The sequence below is a fragment of the Bubalus bubalis genome, chromosome 10, assembly GCF_019923935.1.
Source record: "Bubalus bubalis isolate 160015118507 breed Murrah chromosome 10, NDDB_SH_1, whole genome shotgun sequence".
In the NCBI taxonomy this organism is placed as follows: Eukaryota; Metazoa; Chordata; class Mammalia; order Artiodactyla; family Bovidae; genus Bubalus; species Bubalus bubalis.
This window is the reverse complement of record NC_059166.1, coordinates 64,217,893-64,232,592: the sequence shown is the minus strand read 5'-3', so window position 1 is coordinate 64,232,592 and position 14,700 is coordinate 64,217,893. Positions and strand designations below refer to the sequence as shown.

Here is a 14,700-nt window from a genome sequence, read left to right as displayed (position 1 = left end):
AAGTCTATGTCACAATCTGAGATTAAAGTCAAAGAAAAACAATTTTCTCATTCTCCTTTTTCTTAGAATGATTGTATTTTATGTAGTTATAATAGGTTATCAATAAATATCTGTAACTATTTGACATGTTCAAATAAAGGGAGCCAGGAAGACATAAACAAACATGTTAGACTAAAGGTCCACTAGTCTTTGCATCAGGCTAGAACAAAAGCAAATTTATGAATTTACAGTGTTTAGTTCAAATCAGTTATTCATGTAAGCATTTCTGCTTTGGCTATAAGATTGTATTTATTATATAGTAAATACCATGCAAGAACATGTTTGGATTTTGTAAAGCTTGAATTAATACCAGGGAACCAGCCTCATCATATTTCTCCAGATGAAAAATGAAAGCCTCATTGAAACAGATAATTCTATTCCTACTTGACCATACAATGGTACCTACAAGCTCAATTATGTAATACAATTCTCTTCTTTTAGCAATAAGTTTATGTTTGCCTTTAAGCAATAACATAATTCTTTTTTGTACCAGCCAATTGCTGGTTCTTTGTGAATTCAGTACATTTAATTATATGTTAAAATATGTTCCTGTTTCTCACATTTAAAAAGGTATTTGAACTTACCACATGAAATTGTAATCCAAAGATTCGATATATTCTTAAACTGCCTAAATTTAGAAATTATAGAAATTATTTTATTGTATTTCTGTCCTTAAGTAAATCAAGTAAGCTAAATATTGTCACACTTTATGTTAAGCACAATACAGGGAAATACGAGTTCTCAAAAAATACCTGTTAAAACTAACGCTGTGTTAAACTAGCAGCTTCATATTCTCATAAAATATTTTAAGTTTTTCTTAGTGATAGCTTTTGTGAAATAAGATTGTCTGAAATAGTAAGGGATTTTTTTCCCCTGCTAAGTTTAAATTCTAATCCAGACTATTTTAATAGAGAAGCTTAGTATGTATATGCTGCTGCTGCTGCTGCTGCTAAGTCGCTTTAGTCGTGTCTGACTCTGTGCGACCCCATAGATGGCAGCCCACCAGCCTCCCCCGTCCCTGGGATTCTCCAGGCAAGAACACTGGAGTGGGTTGCCATTTCCTTCTCGACAGATATGCAATTAATATGTATCAAGGAGCTAGGTTGGTCAAAGACTGTGGTCCTGAGTCCCCTAGTGGTTCTCTTCCACTGCAGCTCCTCCCACAAGACCCTTAGACTGCCCCAAGATCAAGCAATTAATGCACAGCACAATAGGCAGTCTCCAGCACCCTGCCCCCTCCCTGTATTTAGCTTCTATTCTGCTTTATGTCCTACGTTTCTGGTCATTAGATATTCTGACATCACCCCTGCTGCTGCTGCTGCTAAGTCGCATCCAATTCTGTGCGACCCCATAGATGGCAGCCCTCCAGGCTCCCCCGTCCCTGGGATTCTCCAGGCAAGAACACTGGAGTGGGTTGCCATTTCCTTCTCCAATGCATGAAAGTGAAAAGAAAGTGAAGTCGCTCAGTCGTCCGACTCTTCGCGACTCCACGGGATGCATGCAGCCTACCGGGCTCCTCTGTCCATGGGATTTTTCAGGCAAGAGTACTGGAGTGGGGTGCCATTGCCTTCTCCTAGGTGGGTATATATCATATAATATCCAAAAGTCTAAGTGAGTTCTATAACATTAGTGAGAAACCACAATTTTGTATCAATAAAAATAAGCTATCTGTACAAGAAAATATTATTTTTCAAGGATTGATGTCAAATCAAACATTGTTTCCTCAGGGACCCCCCCTTATTGAAGGCCCCCAGTTATGTTTCCCTACAATGTCTTCTGGGCTTCCCTGATGGCTCAGCAGTAAAGAAGCCGCCTACAGCCTGCAACGCAGGAGACATGGTTTCAAACCCTGGGTCAGGAAGATCTGGAGAAGGAAATGGCAACGCACGCCAGTATTCTTGCCTGGGAAATCCCACGGGCAGAGGAGCTTGGCAAGCTACAATCCACTGGGTCTCAAGAGCTGCACACGACTGAGCGGCTAAACCACTACCATCACCACAGTGTCTTCTGTGCTCCCCAGCTTCACACTCCGTTTACTTTCATGGGTCTGCTTATGTGATGACTTTCCCTCCATGAGGGTAGGAGTCATGTCTGTATCCCCAGGGCCTACCATGGGACCTGCTAGGTCAAATGTGCTCCATAAATATTGTTGAGTATGAATATAAAGAAAGCTATTTCACATAGGATTTTTTCAGTGAGATTATTTCATCATTATCTGTCATTGACTTTTTTTCTGATATTAAACATATCTTTGGAATTTAGATGAATCAGTCTCTCTCATTTTGGTTAATTTAAGGCACAAGTCCTTTTCTTGACATGGTTGTTTATTACACTACTTGGAGTAGTCCTCATTCCTGATTAAAGATGCTAACCTGAAGATCTTTCTTGACCTTGGGGACTTGAGAGCTATGTAATAATTGAATCAAATAAATATGATAATAATTAAAGGCTCAAGTATTGTTAGAAGTTATCCTAGGATACTAAACCTCAGTCTTCTTTTCTCATTCCTCATTCTTTTTTTTTTTTTTTTTAAACAGAGAACAACTTTTTAGAGTCACTGTGTTAGATCACAACTCACAGTACCATGGAGAATATTTTTCAGTTTATGAGAGAAAGAAAGTATGATGATGTAAGGCTACTTCTGTCAAGGCAGGGGCAGGCATTCCTATAAAAGTGATTAAAACCACAGTGGTTTTTTAGGACAAAAAATATTAAGATAGTTTTTCAAAGAGTAAAAAGGAGAGAGAGCATATTATGTTCTCCAGGCTATTTGACTGAAGTCAGAAAAGTCCTTCCCAGCACAGTTACCATTTGGTCTAACTCTAGTGGAACAGGCTGTTAGAATGCCTTTTAGTTACAGGTTCTGTTTTACCAAAGGATGAAATAAACACAGTCTATTAACTACCTCAGAGAAAGCAAGCTGGAAGCCACAAAAATCACGACACAAATATGACAATTTTAAAATACACAATTAAGTGGAAGTATGTAGAGGAGACAGGATAGCGGGATGAAGGGAGAAAGATTCTGACACTGCTGCTAACTAGCTGTGTGATACCAAGCAATTCATCACCCTTATTGGCCTATTTTCTTATCTTAGGTTGGAATATTTGATTTCTAAGGTTTCTTCTAGTTTAAGAATCTCATTATTCTAAGATTTTTGTGATTAGAGAAGGCTTAGAGGGTGGTTAGGTAATTTCTTGATTTGTGTACTATAAAAGGGAAGTCTTAGGATAAATTCAAGAGAAACCAAATGATATGTTTATTCACAAGAAAAGGCCTAGATTAAAGATGAATCTGTTATGATGGCTCTCCAGTCAACAAGTGAAGTACCCTTAGGTAAAGTACATTTTTAGGCAACACACTTAAGCTCCCAAGATTCTAAAAACCAGAATGTTTCAGACTGCACTTGCTTATACTTGTTTTTACAATGTTCTAACAAAAAAGTGGCAATATTCAAAGATACTAGATTAAGGATGTATTTTCATGGTGATCTTTCTGTTTATGTATATGTGTGAATATATATGTATGCATGTGTGTAGACACACACACACACACGTTTCTGTATATATATGAATGCCCAAGAAAGAAAAACCTTCAGACACAAAAGGTTCAGAGGGACCCTAGAACCTGAGAGGTAGCAGGAACCTACACTGCAGTGGTCTTAAGAGTTCAGTGTAACAGTTAAGGGGCCAGGGGCCTAGAGCATTAGAGATAAGGCTTGTTGTTTGGCGGGACAGGATTGGAGCTGATAACCTGTAGCAGTGGGACCTTTGGAGGGTGACAATCTCAATGGAAGAGGGTTCTAATAAAGGACCTCTATCCCCCTTCTTGCAAGCACAAGGAAGTCTACCCTTCCTGTAGCTCTGTAGAAAATCAGTTTGTTCTAAGAATTTGAAACCTTCAGTCTAAGAAATTGAATTTATAATCACATGGTTTGGAAATCCATAAGCTGAAATATTTAGATAAAAAACTGGTTCTAGGGGGTGCTCCCTCAGAGCAATCTTTTGCTAGGTCATTCACTTACCCAATGATCAAGTAAATATTTGATAACATGAATTTTGAGCCAAGTGCTATGATGGAATCTTCTTTCCATTGGCTCCTCTCTTCTTCTTAGGTCCCCTTAGTATTTGCCTTGTTTATACTGTATTTCATCAGTAATTTTATGATCCATTAAGAAAGAATGCTGCCAATTAAATTATGACACATCACTGATTTTAAGATATAGTTCTATTTCAAAGATGACAAAAATGAGAAAAACATGCATTGTTGATGAAAAATGGCATCAGGTTTCCCTAGGTCTCTTTGAGACCCAAAGTTAATACTGCTGATGGATATTTTGACCTGGATGGCACTTCACACTTCCCTCTCCATACCTGAATTCATTATGGTTCCCTAATCATCCACTACTTTCTTCTGAATTCTGTATCTCAGTAAGGGGCACCATCTCCAGGTAGTTCTTAGTCCACATTCTGAGAAACAGTATTTTTCAAGTAGAGTCTCTATAATTGTTGCTGGTGTTACAATTCTTACAGCTACCATAGGGTTTGTTATTTCACTGTCCATGTTTTCTTCCAGGTAATTAATAGCTAAGAACATCAACCAGCCTCACAGAGCATCCTCAAAAATCACTCTATACTTTCATCCTTAGAGAAATGTCTGTTTGATACTACTCCATGTTCCTTATCTTAAAACTGGCTTCTTATTAAGGACAAAATATTCCCAGCTTGTGCTTCACTATGTAAATATTCATTAAATTTTCTACCAAAGCATCATTACTATCCTTAACTTTTAGGAAGGAAATCTGTCCTGGGTGTGACAAAAGGGTTGCAGTGAGGAAAACGAGCCAGATGGTAATCACTTATTTCCAGTCACAATATGATCTTGAAATTTTTAATGCTGGAAAAGAACCCCACACATTTGTGTACTCTAAAATAGGTGCAATCAAGACTCAGTGGTGCCAACTGAATAAATATGGACTGTGTTAAAACTTACTCTGTGTGCTCTGAGGGCATTGTCTTGTATTTTTGTCATTTATTTAGGATAAGCCCATTAATATACTATACTCACCTTTAAAGCATCATTTCTCCCCAGAAAAATCAAAGTGAAACTGAAAGTCGCTCGGTCGTGTCCAACTCTTTGTGACCCCAAGGAGCCCATGGAATTCTCTAGGCCAGAATACTGGAGTGGGTAGCCTTTCCCTTCTCCAGGGGATCTTTGCAACCCAGGGATCAAACCCAGGTCTCCCACATCGCAGGCGAATTCTTACCAGCTGAGCCACCAGGGAAGCACAAGAATACTAGAGTGGGTAGCCTTCTTTCTCCAGCAGATCTTCCCGACCCAGGAATTAAACCAGGGTCTCCTGCATTGCAGGCAGATTCTTTACCAACTGAGCTATCAGGGAAGCCCAGAAAAATGACCCATTTAAAATCTGCAAATGGTTTAATCTGGTGTCTCAGAGTTGAGACTCAAAAGGAGACTAAGAACAAAAATGTTGATAACACTTTCTACAAAAATGCTTTATTTAAAAATACCATCTTTTTTAAAAAAGAGACAACTTTTATATACAGTTCCTTAGTTTAGAAACAGTTAAAAACACAATAAAATAAACCCAGATTTAGAAGTTATGATTTGTAAAATACATAATACTGGTCCTGAACAAGACAGTTCAAATGTATGATTAATTCTTTGTCCCATCACATTTCAGTAATTCACATTTGTTAAAACCAGTGGTTGGGACTACAGAAAAGCTCCTGATTGAATTTTTTTCCTCTTCAGGAAATGGCAGCCACCCTTCCCAGCAGATCAAGAAGTAGAAATGGCAGCAGCAAGGCAGTGTATTATTTCTTTGAGTGCTGTGACCAAAATACATCTCTACAGCCTTTATTCTCTTTTTAAATTTTATTTGAAATTTATATGTGGCTATACCACCTGGTCATCTATACCCGGTCTTTTTAAATTTTAATGTTTAAAAATGGAAGTTCGAAGGGCACGGAGTATAAATTGCTCTTGATAGCACAGGACTCAGGGCTAATGAGTCCTAGGATATCAACACTCAACAAGATTCTGGTCTCCAAGTCAGCAGTCTGAGCAGCTATGAGCCAATCTTTTATCACGTGGCACTGAAATATTTCACACTACATTCAAATATCTGACATAGATTTGTAAAAAAGAAAAAAGAAAGGAGAAATGGCTTGTCAAACTAAAGTGCTATTAGCTACTATATTTAAGAAGCTATCTTAATTTCACAATCTGAAGTTAAAAAAAAAAATCTTTTTTAAACCAATCACAGTCCTTGCTTCTCAAATTAGGAACCCATCTTCCCAGAGTGTCAATTTTACCCAAAGATTTGGAAAGAAGTTTAACATTTTTCTAATCTTAAAAAGTTCTATTGAATATATTCATAAGCAAAATCAGATTAGTTTTCAAGATAAAACATACAGCTTCAAAGAAATTACAGGCTGACACTTTGAACTATGTTCTCACACCTAATCTCCTATGAGGAGTATTTCAATAGTAACTTCTGTGAAACAGTGACCTAGGAGACCCTGATTTCTGAAAGTGTAGCCAGGTCCTTACTGGACAGTAAATACAAATACAATTCAAAGTCTTGATTCATTCTCTTGAGTTCCATTTTCAAAAATAATGTGATTCTCTGATTATATATAGTCCTGTCTATACTGATCAAGAAGAAAGCCAAGGAAAGAACTCTGGACTGGTTTTTATTTTACACTGTTTAACAATTAGAGAAATGCTGCAGTCAGAGAATATTGCTGGCTTACAACTAAGCAGACACAACGTAAGTAATAAAAAAATAATGGAACTCCTGAATCCAAAAGATTAGAACTGACCCATGGGAAATAATGGGAACAGTAATTGTGGGTGGTTTCTATCCTTCTTTCAGATTCACATTAAATCATATCATCCCTGTTCTTTCCTTTCTGTTGAAGAGGTAATCCATTAGGGATTCCTTCTCAGCTCCTAAAAGATCCTTTTAGTACATCATGGGGGTAAACCCAAACCGCCTGCCAGCAATAACCACCTGTCAAATGTAAAGTCAATGGTCATTCTCTGTATAAATAACATCTATAAAGAACAAAATGAAGTTGCTAATGAAATTATATGAGACAAATTTACAAAGTTTTTTTTTTTAACAATGGTTCAACTTCACAAGACCATGTAAGAAAATCATAACCTGTAAATCAAGTTGTCATCCAACACCTTTAATAATTAAATATAGTTAAATATGATATTGGATCAAAAATGATCCTAGATAGTTTAAGGATTAATCCCATTAATCCCACAATTTAATGAGACCATCCCAACCACAAGTTATGACTTTAGATGTTTCATGAGGATGCCACACTGCACCTATACACACTTTATCGTGAGCTTTAAATCTACTGTAGAGTTTTGTGGTCTTCCAGTCCCAGATGTTTAACTTTCCATTTCCATCTCCTGAAATCACATAGCTGTAATGAGAAGAAAAATAAATTCAAATAATTTAAGCACCTTAAAATGGTAAACAAGATGAGGAACAGAGAAAGAGTTTATATTTCTTACTTTAACATAAAAAAAAAAATCAATGTGACTGTATAATACTTGAATAATAAGGTAGTGTATAAAGCAGCCTATAATCTAATCTTCTATCAAAAAACCTCCCCATTGAGTGACCAGTCTAAGAGAGAAAAATTACTTTCAACTTGGAAAAGTGGGAGACCCATGGGCCACAGTGAATGCAGTATCACAATCACTCTCTAAGACAGTCAGAAACAGTGTAAGGGGGTCAATTTCACACACATGTAGACCATGCACACACATGTAGACCACGCACACACATGTAGACCACACACACACGTAGACCAAGCACACACATGTAGACCATGCAAACACATGTAGACTCATTCAACTATCATCTTTGTAATTACTTTTGGCTCCAAAAGCTTCTGAATATGTCCAATACTCATTCAAAGGTAGGAGTCTAAGTGCCAATTACCAGGCTAAACATACAAGGTTACAGGGATTTATGAATTAGTGACACCCATATATTTTAGCTAACAACAGTGGAATGAATACAGAGTTTCACTCTTAGAAAGGCTCTAGGCTTCAAAAATCTAGTGTGACTGAGAAACATTCAGAGGCTGGATTTGAGGTTTTAGCACAGAAAAGCTGTAGTGAAGCTGTTAACTTCAACCCCACAATACAGGATTAATTCCTCTGGGGCTCATTGAATCATAGCAATATAGTGATTATAGTCCTCTCAGCCTTGCTTAGAAAAGTAGAAAGAAAGAAAGATATTGCCTATATGGACAGGGACTCATTATGTGCGTAAAGGGCACAGAACTAACAATGTAGAGAGATATACTCAAGAACTTAAAAAAAAAAAAGCCCCAAATATAACTGTCTTAATTTGTTCTTGTCTTTTATCTGGCATTTAGACAATCTGAACAATTCTCATACAATTACATACATAAAAGTGATTTGTACAGTGTTGCTATTTGTATAGTAGTAGTTTATATCATCATATATGAATACGGGAATAAATGAGAAAGTTTAAACTTACCTCATGTCTGGTGAAAAGTCTACTTGACAAGCATAGCCTGCTACCATATGGCCCTTAAAAATTTTCTTCTTATTCAATCTAAATCTGTTCTGTGCTCCAAAAATTAAGATTTGGTTGTCCATTGATTGGCATGCTAGCCATTTCCCTGTAAATTCAAGAAATGAGACATTTTAGAGGAAGACTGAAAAATTTAAAAAGACTTTTATTTAAGTAGGTTCAGTCATTAATATTATTTTGTTTCCAACCACTATATAATAATAGGAAAATAAATTTACCATACTGCCTGTGAAGTGTTACAGATTTGTTGAAAGTGAGAAATATTTGTATTTTATAGAGTAAGGGATTTTGCTCATAAAATCTTGTATCATTTAGCATTTTTCCTATAAAAGCTTTCTTCTGTTTAAATAAGGATATACAAAAACTTCCTGAGTTTAGCATTAATAAAACAAAATTAAATTTTAAGAAATGAAATGAATTTGTAATAAATATAAATAATAGAACCATGGAGAAAGACTATTTGTGTTAACTACGGAAAGAGGAAAGAGGAACTCCAGGTGAGAAAACCTAGGATTATTAAATAAAACTGTACAAAGATATGATAAAAAAAATCTTTAGTAACTTTAGTAAAAAAAAAATTTAGTAAAACAATTTTAGTAATGCTATAGTAACACAATGCTTTTTTAAAAAGTTTTATTGAAGTAATAGTTGATTTACAATGTAGCATTTAATTTCTGCTATATAGCAAAGTGACTGATATACATATATTCTTTTCCATTATGGTTTATCAAAGATATTGAATATGGTTCCCTGTGCTATACGGAGGACCTTACTGTTTATCCATTCTATATATAATAGTTTGTATCTGCTAATCCCAGACTCCCACACCCTCCCCCCATGTCCCTTGGCAACCACAAGTATGTTCCCTATACCTGAAAATATGTTTTTGTTTTATATATATATTCATTTGTGTTCTATTTTAGATTTCACATATGTGTGATATCATATAGTGTTAGTCTCTCTCTTTCTGACCTACTCCACTTAGTATGATAATCTCTGTTGTTATTTAGTCACTAAGTCATGTCCAACTCTTTTTGAGACCCCATGAACTGTAGCCCACTAGGCTGCTCTGTCCATGGGATTTCCCAGGCAAGAATACTGGAGTGGGTTGCCATTTCCTTCTCCAGGGGTTCTTTCTGACAAAGTCTGAACTTGCATTGAGCCACCAAGGAAGCCCATGATAATCTGCAGGTCCATCCATTCTGTGCAATAGCATTATTTCATTCCTTTTTATGGCTGAGTAGTATTCCATTGTATATATGTACCACATCTTTATCCATTCATCTGTCAATGGACATTTAGGCTGTTTCCATGCCTTGGGAATTGTGCAGCCATGAACACAAGGGTGCATGAATCTTTCCAAAATACAGTTTTGTCTGGGTATATGACCAGGAGTGGGACTGCTGAATCATGTGGCAACTCTATTTTTAGTTTTTTGAGGAAACTTCATACTGTTTTCCATAGTGGCTGCACCAATTTACATTCCCACTAATAGTGTAAGAGTCACCTTTCCTCCATACCCTCTCTAGCATTATTTATAGACTTTTTAATGACATCCATTCTGATTGGTGTGAGGTAGTACCCCACTGTAGTTTTTGATTTGCACTGCTCAAACAGTTAGTGATGAAGAGCATCTTCTAATGTTCCTATTGGTCATCTGTTTGTCTTGTTTGGAAAAATGTCAGTTTAGGTCTTCTGCCCATTTTTTTGATTTAGGCCACATTGCTTTCATCTACCCAGGATTCACCAAAACCACTAGAGTCTAAACTGAAGTATCTTTGCATCCTATATATTATAGACATTATAAAGGATGACCCTAACAATGTTCATAGTCAGACTAGGTAAGTGGCCTTGTTCAAGACGGGCACAGTATTGGTGACGGATGGTTTAAAAATACACTGTATGAAATGTAGGTGCACAAATGTGACTGTATACAATATGGTTCCTATCAGAACAGCACCCTGTGAGGTTGCTCTTCTCATAAAAATCACAGGACACTTGACAAATGTCCACTGATTTGCCTATGGTAGATGCTTCGACTGGAAGAGCAAACTCTTTCTTGCTCCCTCTTCCTTGCTCTATTCTCACAGCAGCTACATGAGCTAACAGTGGCTTTGATGACCATGCTGCCCAAACATCGGGTCCTCTACTTTAATATCCTCATGTAAAATTATATCAGTTTATCTGTAGTACTTGTACTTAAAAGGCAATGAGTTACTGAATAGAAAACAGTATTAAGCAGACTTATCTTTTTAATTTTTGCCTGAGAAAATCTTTTATGGTGAATTGCTAAGGTGTTCTCATATAAGGAACCAGAACAAAATTACCTATTCCCCAAAAGAAAAAGCGCTCACAGTAAATCACTAAATGAGTTGCTGAACATGATGCTGTTGGAAGAATTATTAAAAAAAAAAACCCCAAAACCCTGATTCTCAGGTGGAAATCCTTAGATGCTTGGGCAATGTTGCAAATCATTGTTTCTTTTATTTTTACCTTTTTTTAAAAAAATAAGAGAATGGTTGAGGTGACTCATACATGAAAATCAGTGATTATTTCTAATATACAAGTATGGCACTGTGACAGACCTCCCCAAGGAAGGAAGGAATGGCCAAGGCTCTTTTGAAAACAAAAATCACACAGTGTCTTAGAAGCTCATTTAAAAACACTGTAACTACTAACTCACCATTTGGAGACAAAGTCACTGCAGGCATTGAGTGCATACTGGGTTCTGCTATATACTTGAAATCCACAGGGATATCCCTAAAAATTAAAAATAACATATCAGAATAGTAATTTTTAAAAGTACTTTTAGAAGAATAATCTCTGAAACAAAAGAGATGCTCTTGAAATTATATATTTAAACTTTCATGAAACTTCCTGGAAGAAGGAAAACCATGAAACGACATTTTATTAATAAAGCTTTTACTTATACAAATGACTTTCCATGATAATTACAAGTGTCAGTGATTTAGTTTTCTACTGCTATTTGATTTTAACTTTACCCTTTATGTTAAAAAATAATCCGTTATTATAAGTTCTCTAATAATGAACTCATCTAAAAATGTACCACGGTAGACAGAAGCAAGATGTCTGAGGCAAGCCTGCAGGGAAGTATTCTTTTACCCGCCAATCAACCATAACTCGGCACTCTGCAAGCAGGTTCAAGTGCTAAAGAGCCTTCAGCAGTGCAAGTAGATGGGAGGCAAAGCCGCACAGGGATCTGCAAGCAGGTCGAGCCCATCCAGAAATCTCATAATTTCTGGCAGATTAAGCACCTGGACATCTTCTATTTTCAGCTTACATGTAAAGTATTCCAAATGTGTACAGTGTAGGAGAAAAAACATTAAACATTTTTTATGAGAATAAAAGATTACAAAATAAAAAAGAATAAAATGAAAACAACAAAAATTCAAAACTAGTCACCTCAATATAAAACCATCCAAAGTTCTAAGTGTCTTTTCATTTTTAATACTCTCCATAATTAAAAAAAAAAAAATTCAGTAGTTCTGAAGGATTTTGATCTTGCTGCTTTTCATGAGACATCAGAAATGTTTTTTTTTAATAATGTGTGGGGAATGTAATCTGATGAATAATATGGAATATAAAGCACCAATTTCAATTTCAAACTATGGTTCAAGTTCAAAGACTGATTAATTAGAAAACAAAGACAATAATAATAATATGCCTTTTAAGTAAGGATCTTCTGTATCCATCTATCACCCCAGAAGAAGTAAAAACTAGAAAAAACTTCTGTCACAGTCTTTGTTGGAGGAAAATATTTTCTGGTATAACCTGAGGAACAGTAAGATTTATCAAATCTCAAACCCTTTATACCTCTAAATAACAGTGAGAAGTGACTTCAAAATGATCCAAATATATTGAGACGAGCTTAATCTTAAAAATGTTCAACTGCTTTTCCCTTCCCATATTTATTATTAGTAGCTGATAATTTTATAACATGATTTTAAAAAATAAGAGCATTTTGTAAATTAAGTTAACAATACTTCAGGTTCATTATCAATCCATGTTTTACTAAAAGTAAACAAAAAAATTTAAACAGATCCTTTATTTCAAGGACTCCTGATACAATGAGCTCTATGACAAGAGATTCTCTATATAAACAATCTGAACACCTATGAACTTCATAATTACTAGTAAAAATGCTAGGTGTAGTTCTATTTAATAATACTATATTCTAATTAGAAATTATAAATCAGTATAATAAGCTTGTTGGACTGTGAAGAAAGCTGAGCGCCAAAGAGTTGATGCTTTTGAACTGTGGTGTTGGAGAAGACTCCTGAGAGTCCCTTGGACTGCAAGGAGATCCAACCAGTCCATTCTAAAGGAGATCAGTCCTGGGTGTTCTTTGGAAGGAATGATGCTAAAGCTGAAACTCCAGTACTTTGGCCACCTCATGCGAAGAGTTGACTCATTGGAAAAGACTCTAATGCTGGGAGGGATTGGGGGCAGGAGGAGAAGGGGATGACAGAGGATGAGATGGCTGGATGGTATCACCGATTCGATGGACGTGAGTTTGAGTGAACTCCAGGAGTTGGTGATGGACAGTGAGGCCTGGCATGCTGGGATTCATGGGGTCACAAAGAGTCGGACATGACTGAGCGACTGAACTGAACTGAACTGAATATGCCACAAACAGGGCTTCCCTGGTAGCTCAGCTGGTAAAGAATCCACCTGCAATGTGGGAGACCTGGGTTCAATCCCTGGGTTGGGAAGATGCCCTGGAGGAGGGCATGGTAACCCACTCCAGTATTCTCTCCTGGAGAATCCCCATGGTCAAAGGAGCCTGGTGGCCTCCAGTCCATGGGGTTGCAAAGAGTCGGACACGTCTGAGTGACCAAGCACAGCACAGCATGTTACAAATAATCTTCAGCTTGGAAATGAAATCATCAAAAAAAAAAAAAAAACCTAACAAAAATGTATGACATTTTTAAAGATAAAAGAGTAGTGCCAACCTCTGAAATTTTCTTTTAAAAACATTTTAACAAAAATAAATGCCTTTGGGAGAAAACATGCCTATGACAGCTCATGATATAGGATACCACAGGACGCTCAATATCTAATTACATCTCCTGTTCTCCTTTAAAACTGTGTTATAGGCTTAGTTTGTATGATATTGTTTAAGAAAACCAACTTTCCTTTGGATAAACCAGGAGGATGGATATTATGCTAAGTGAAATAAGTCAGACAGAGACAGACAAATACTACATGGTATCACTTATTTGTGCAATCTTTAAAAAAAATAAAATCAAGCTCATAGAAATAGAGAGTAGATGGTGGCTGCCAGGGGATGGGTGGAGGGGTGAGTAGGGAATTAGGCAAAGCTAGCAAAAGGGTGCAAACCCTTAGCTGTAAGATGAATAAGGTCTGATGTTCTAGTGTATACCATGGTGGCTGTTGTTGATAATACTGTACTGCATAACTGAAATTTGCTAGGAGAGTACAAACTAAGTGTTCTCACCAAGCAAAAAGTAAATATGTGAGGTGATGGATATGTTAATTAACTCAGTGTGAAAGAGTTAATTAATTCTTTCACACTGTATATCGAATCATTATGTTGTACACTTTAAATACATTATAATTTTATTTATACTTCAATAAAACTGGGGAGAAAAACAGAAAAGAAAATCTCTAGAACTAGATTGATCTGAGTTTTAAATTCTGGCTCTTTCAAGTTTCATGGGAACTTGGGCAGATTACTTAATAATATATCTCAGTTTTCTTATCTATAAAACAGGAAAAGCAAATATCCCTGTCTCATAAGATTACTTGCCCATTAAATGAAATAGTTCAGGCAAAATGCTTAGCGTGCCTGGGACACAGAAAGAGCTCAATAAATATAACATAATTAATAATTATGACAATAATGATTTTCTTAGATATCTAGTCTGTGCCAGGCACTGTGCTGGTGTTGGAGGCAGATGGAGAGTTGAGGCAGTTCTTTCTCTCATGGTTAAGAACTTGTCAGGATTCAACACTGTAAATAAACTATACTTAAAAAATACATATATACCCCACGCCCCATA

At 36.3% G+C, this 14,700-nt stretch overlaps 3 protein-coding genes across 3 annotated transcripts in view; 2 read left to right on the top strand and 1 right to left on the bottom strand.

Annotated features, from left to right (window-relative positions):
- The window catches only part of METTL24 (methyltransferase like 24), a 125,196-nt gene extending 122,896 nt beyond the window's left edge, over positions 1 to 2,300 (top strand). The window contains exon 6 of the mRNA XM_044924399.1: positions 1,767 to 2,300. Within this exon, the coding sequence (XP_044780334.1) occupies positions 1,767 to 1,829 (63 nt within the window). The 3' untranslated portion in view covers positions 1,830 to 2,300. The remainder of the gene's footprint in view (positions 1 to 1,766) is intronic.
- WASF1 (WASP family member 1) overlaps positions 1 to 14,700 on the top strand; it is a 130,089-nt gene that overhangs the window by 3,602 nt on the left and 111,787 nt on the right. The gene's annotated exons all lie outside the window — the stretch shown is intronic.
- Positions 5,529 to 14,700, bottom strand: part of CDC40 (cell division cycle 40) — a 47,971-nt gene continuing 38,799 nt past the window's right edge. The window contains exons 13-15 of the mRNA XM_006071831.3: positions 11,340 to 11,416; positions 8,600 to 8,744; positions 5,529 to 7,508 (exon numbers count right to left, since the gene is read on the bottom strand). Of these exons, the coding sequence (XP_006071893.2) occupies positions 7,331 to 7,508; positions 8,600 to 8,744; positions 11,340 to 11,416 (400 nt within the window). The 3' untranslated portion in view covers positions 5,529 to 7,330. The remainder of the gene's footprint in view (positions 7,509 to 8,599; positions 8,745 to 11,339; positions 11,417 to 14,700) is intronic.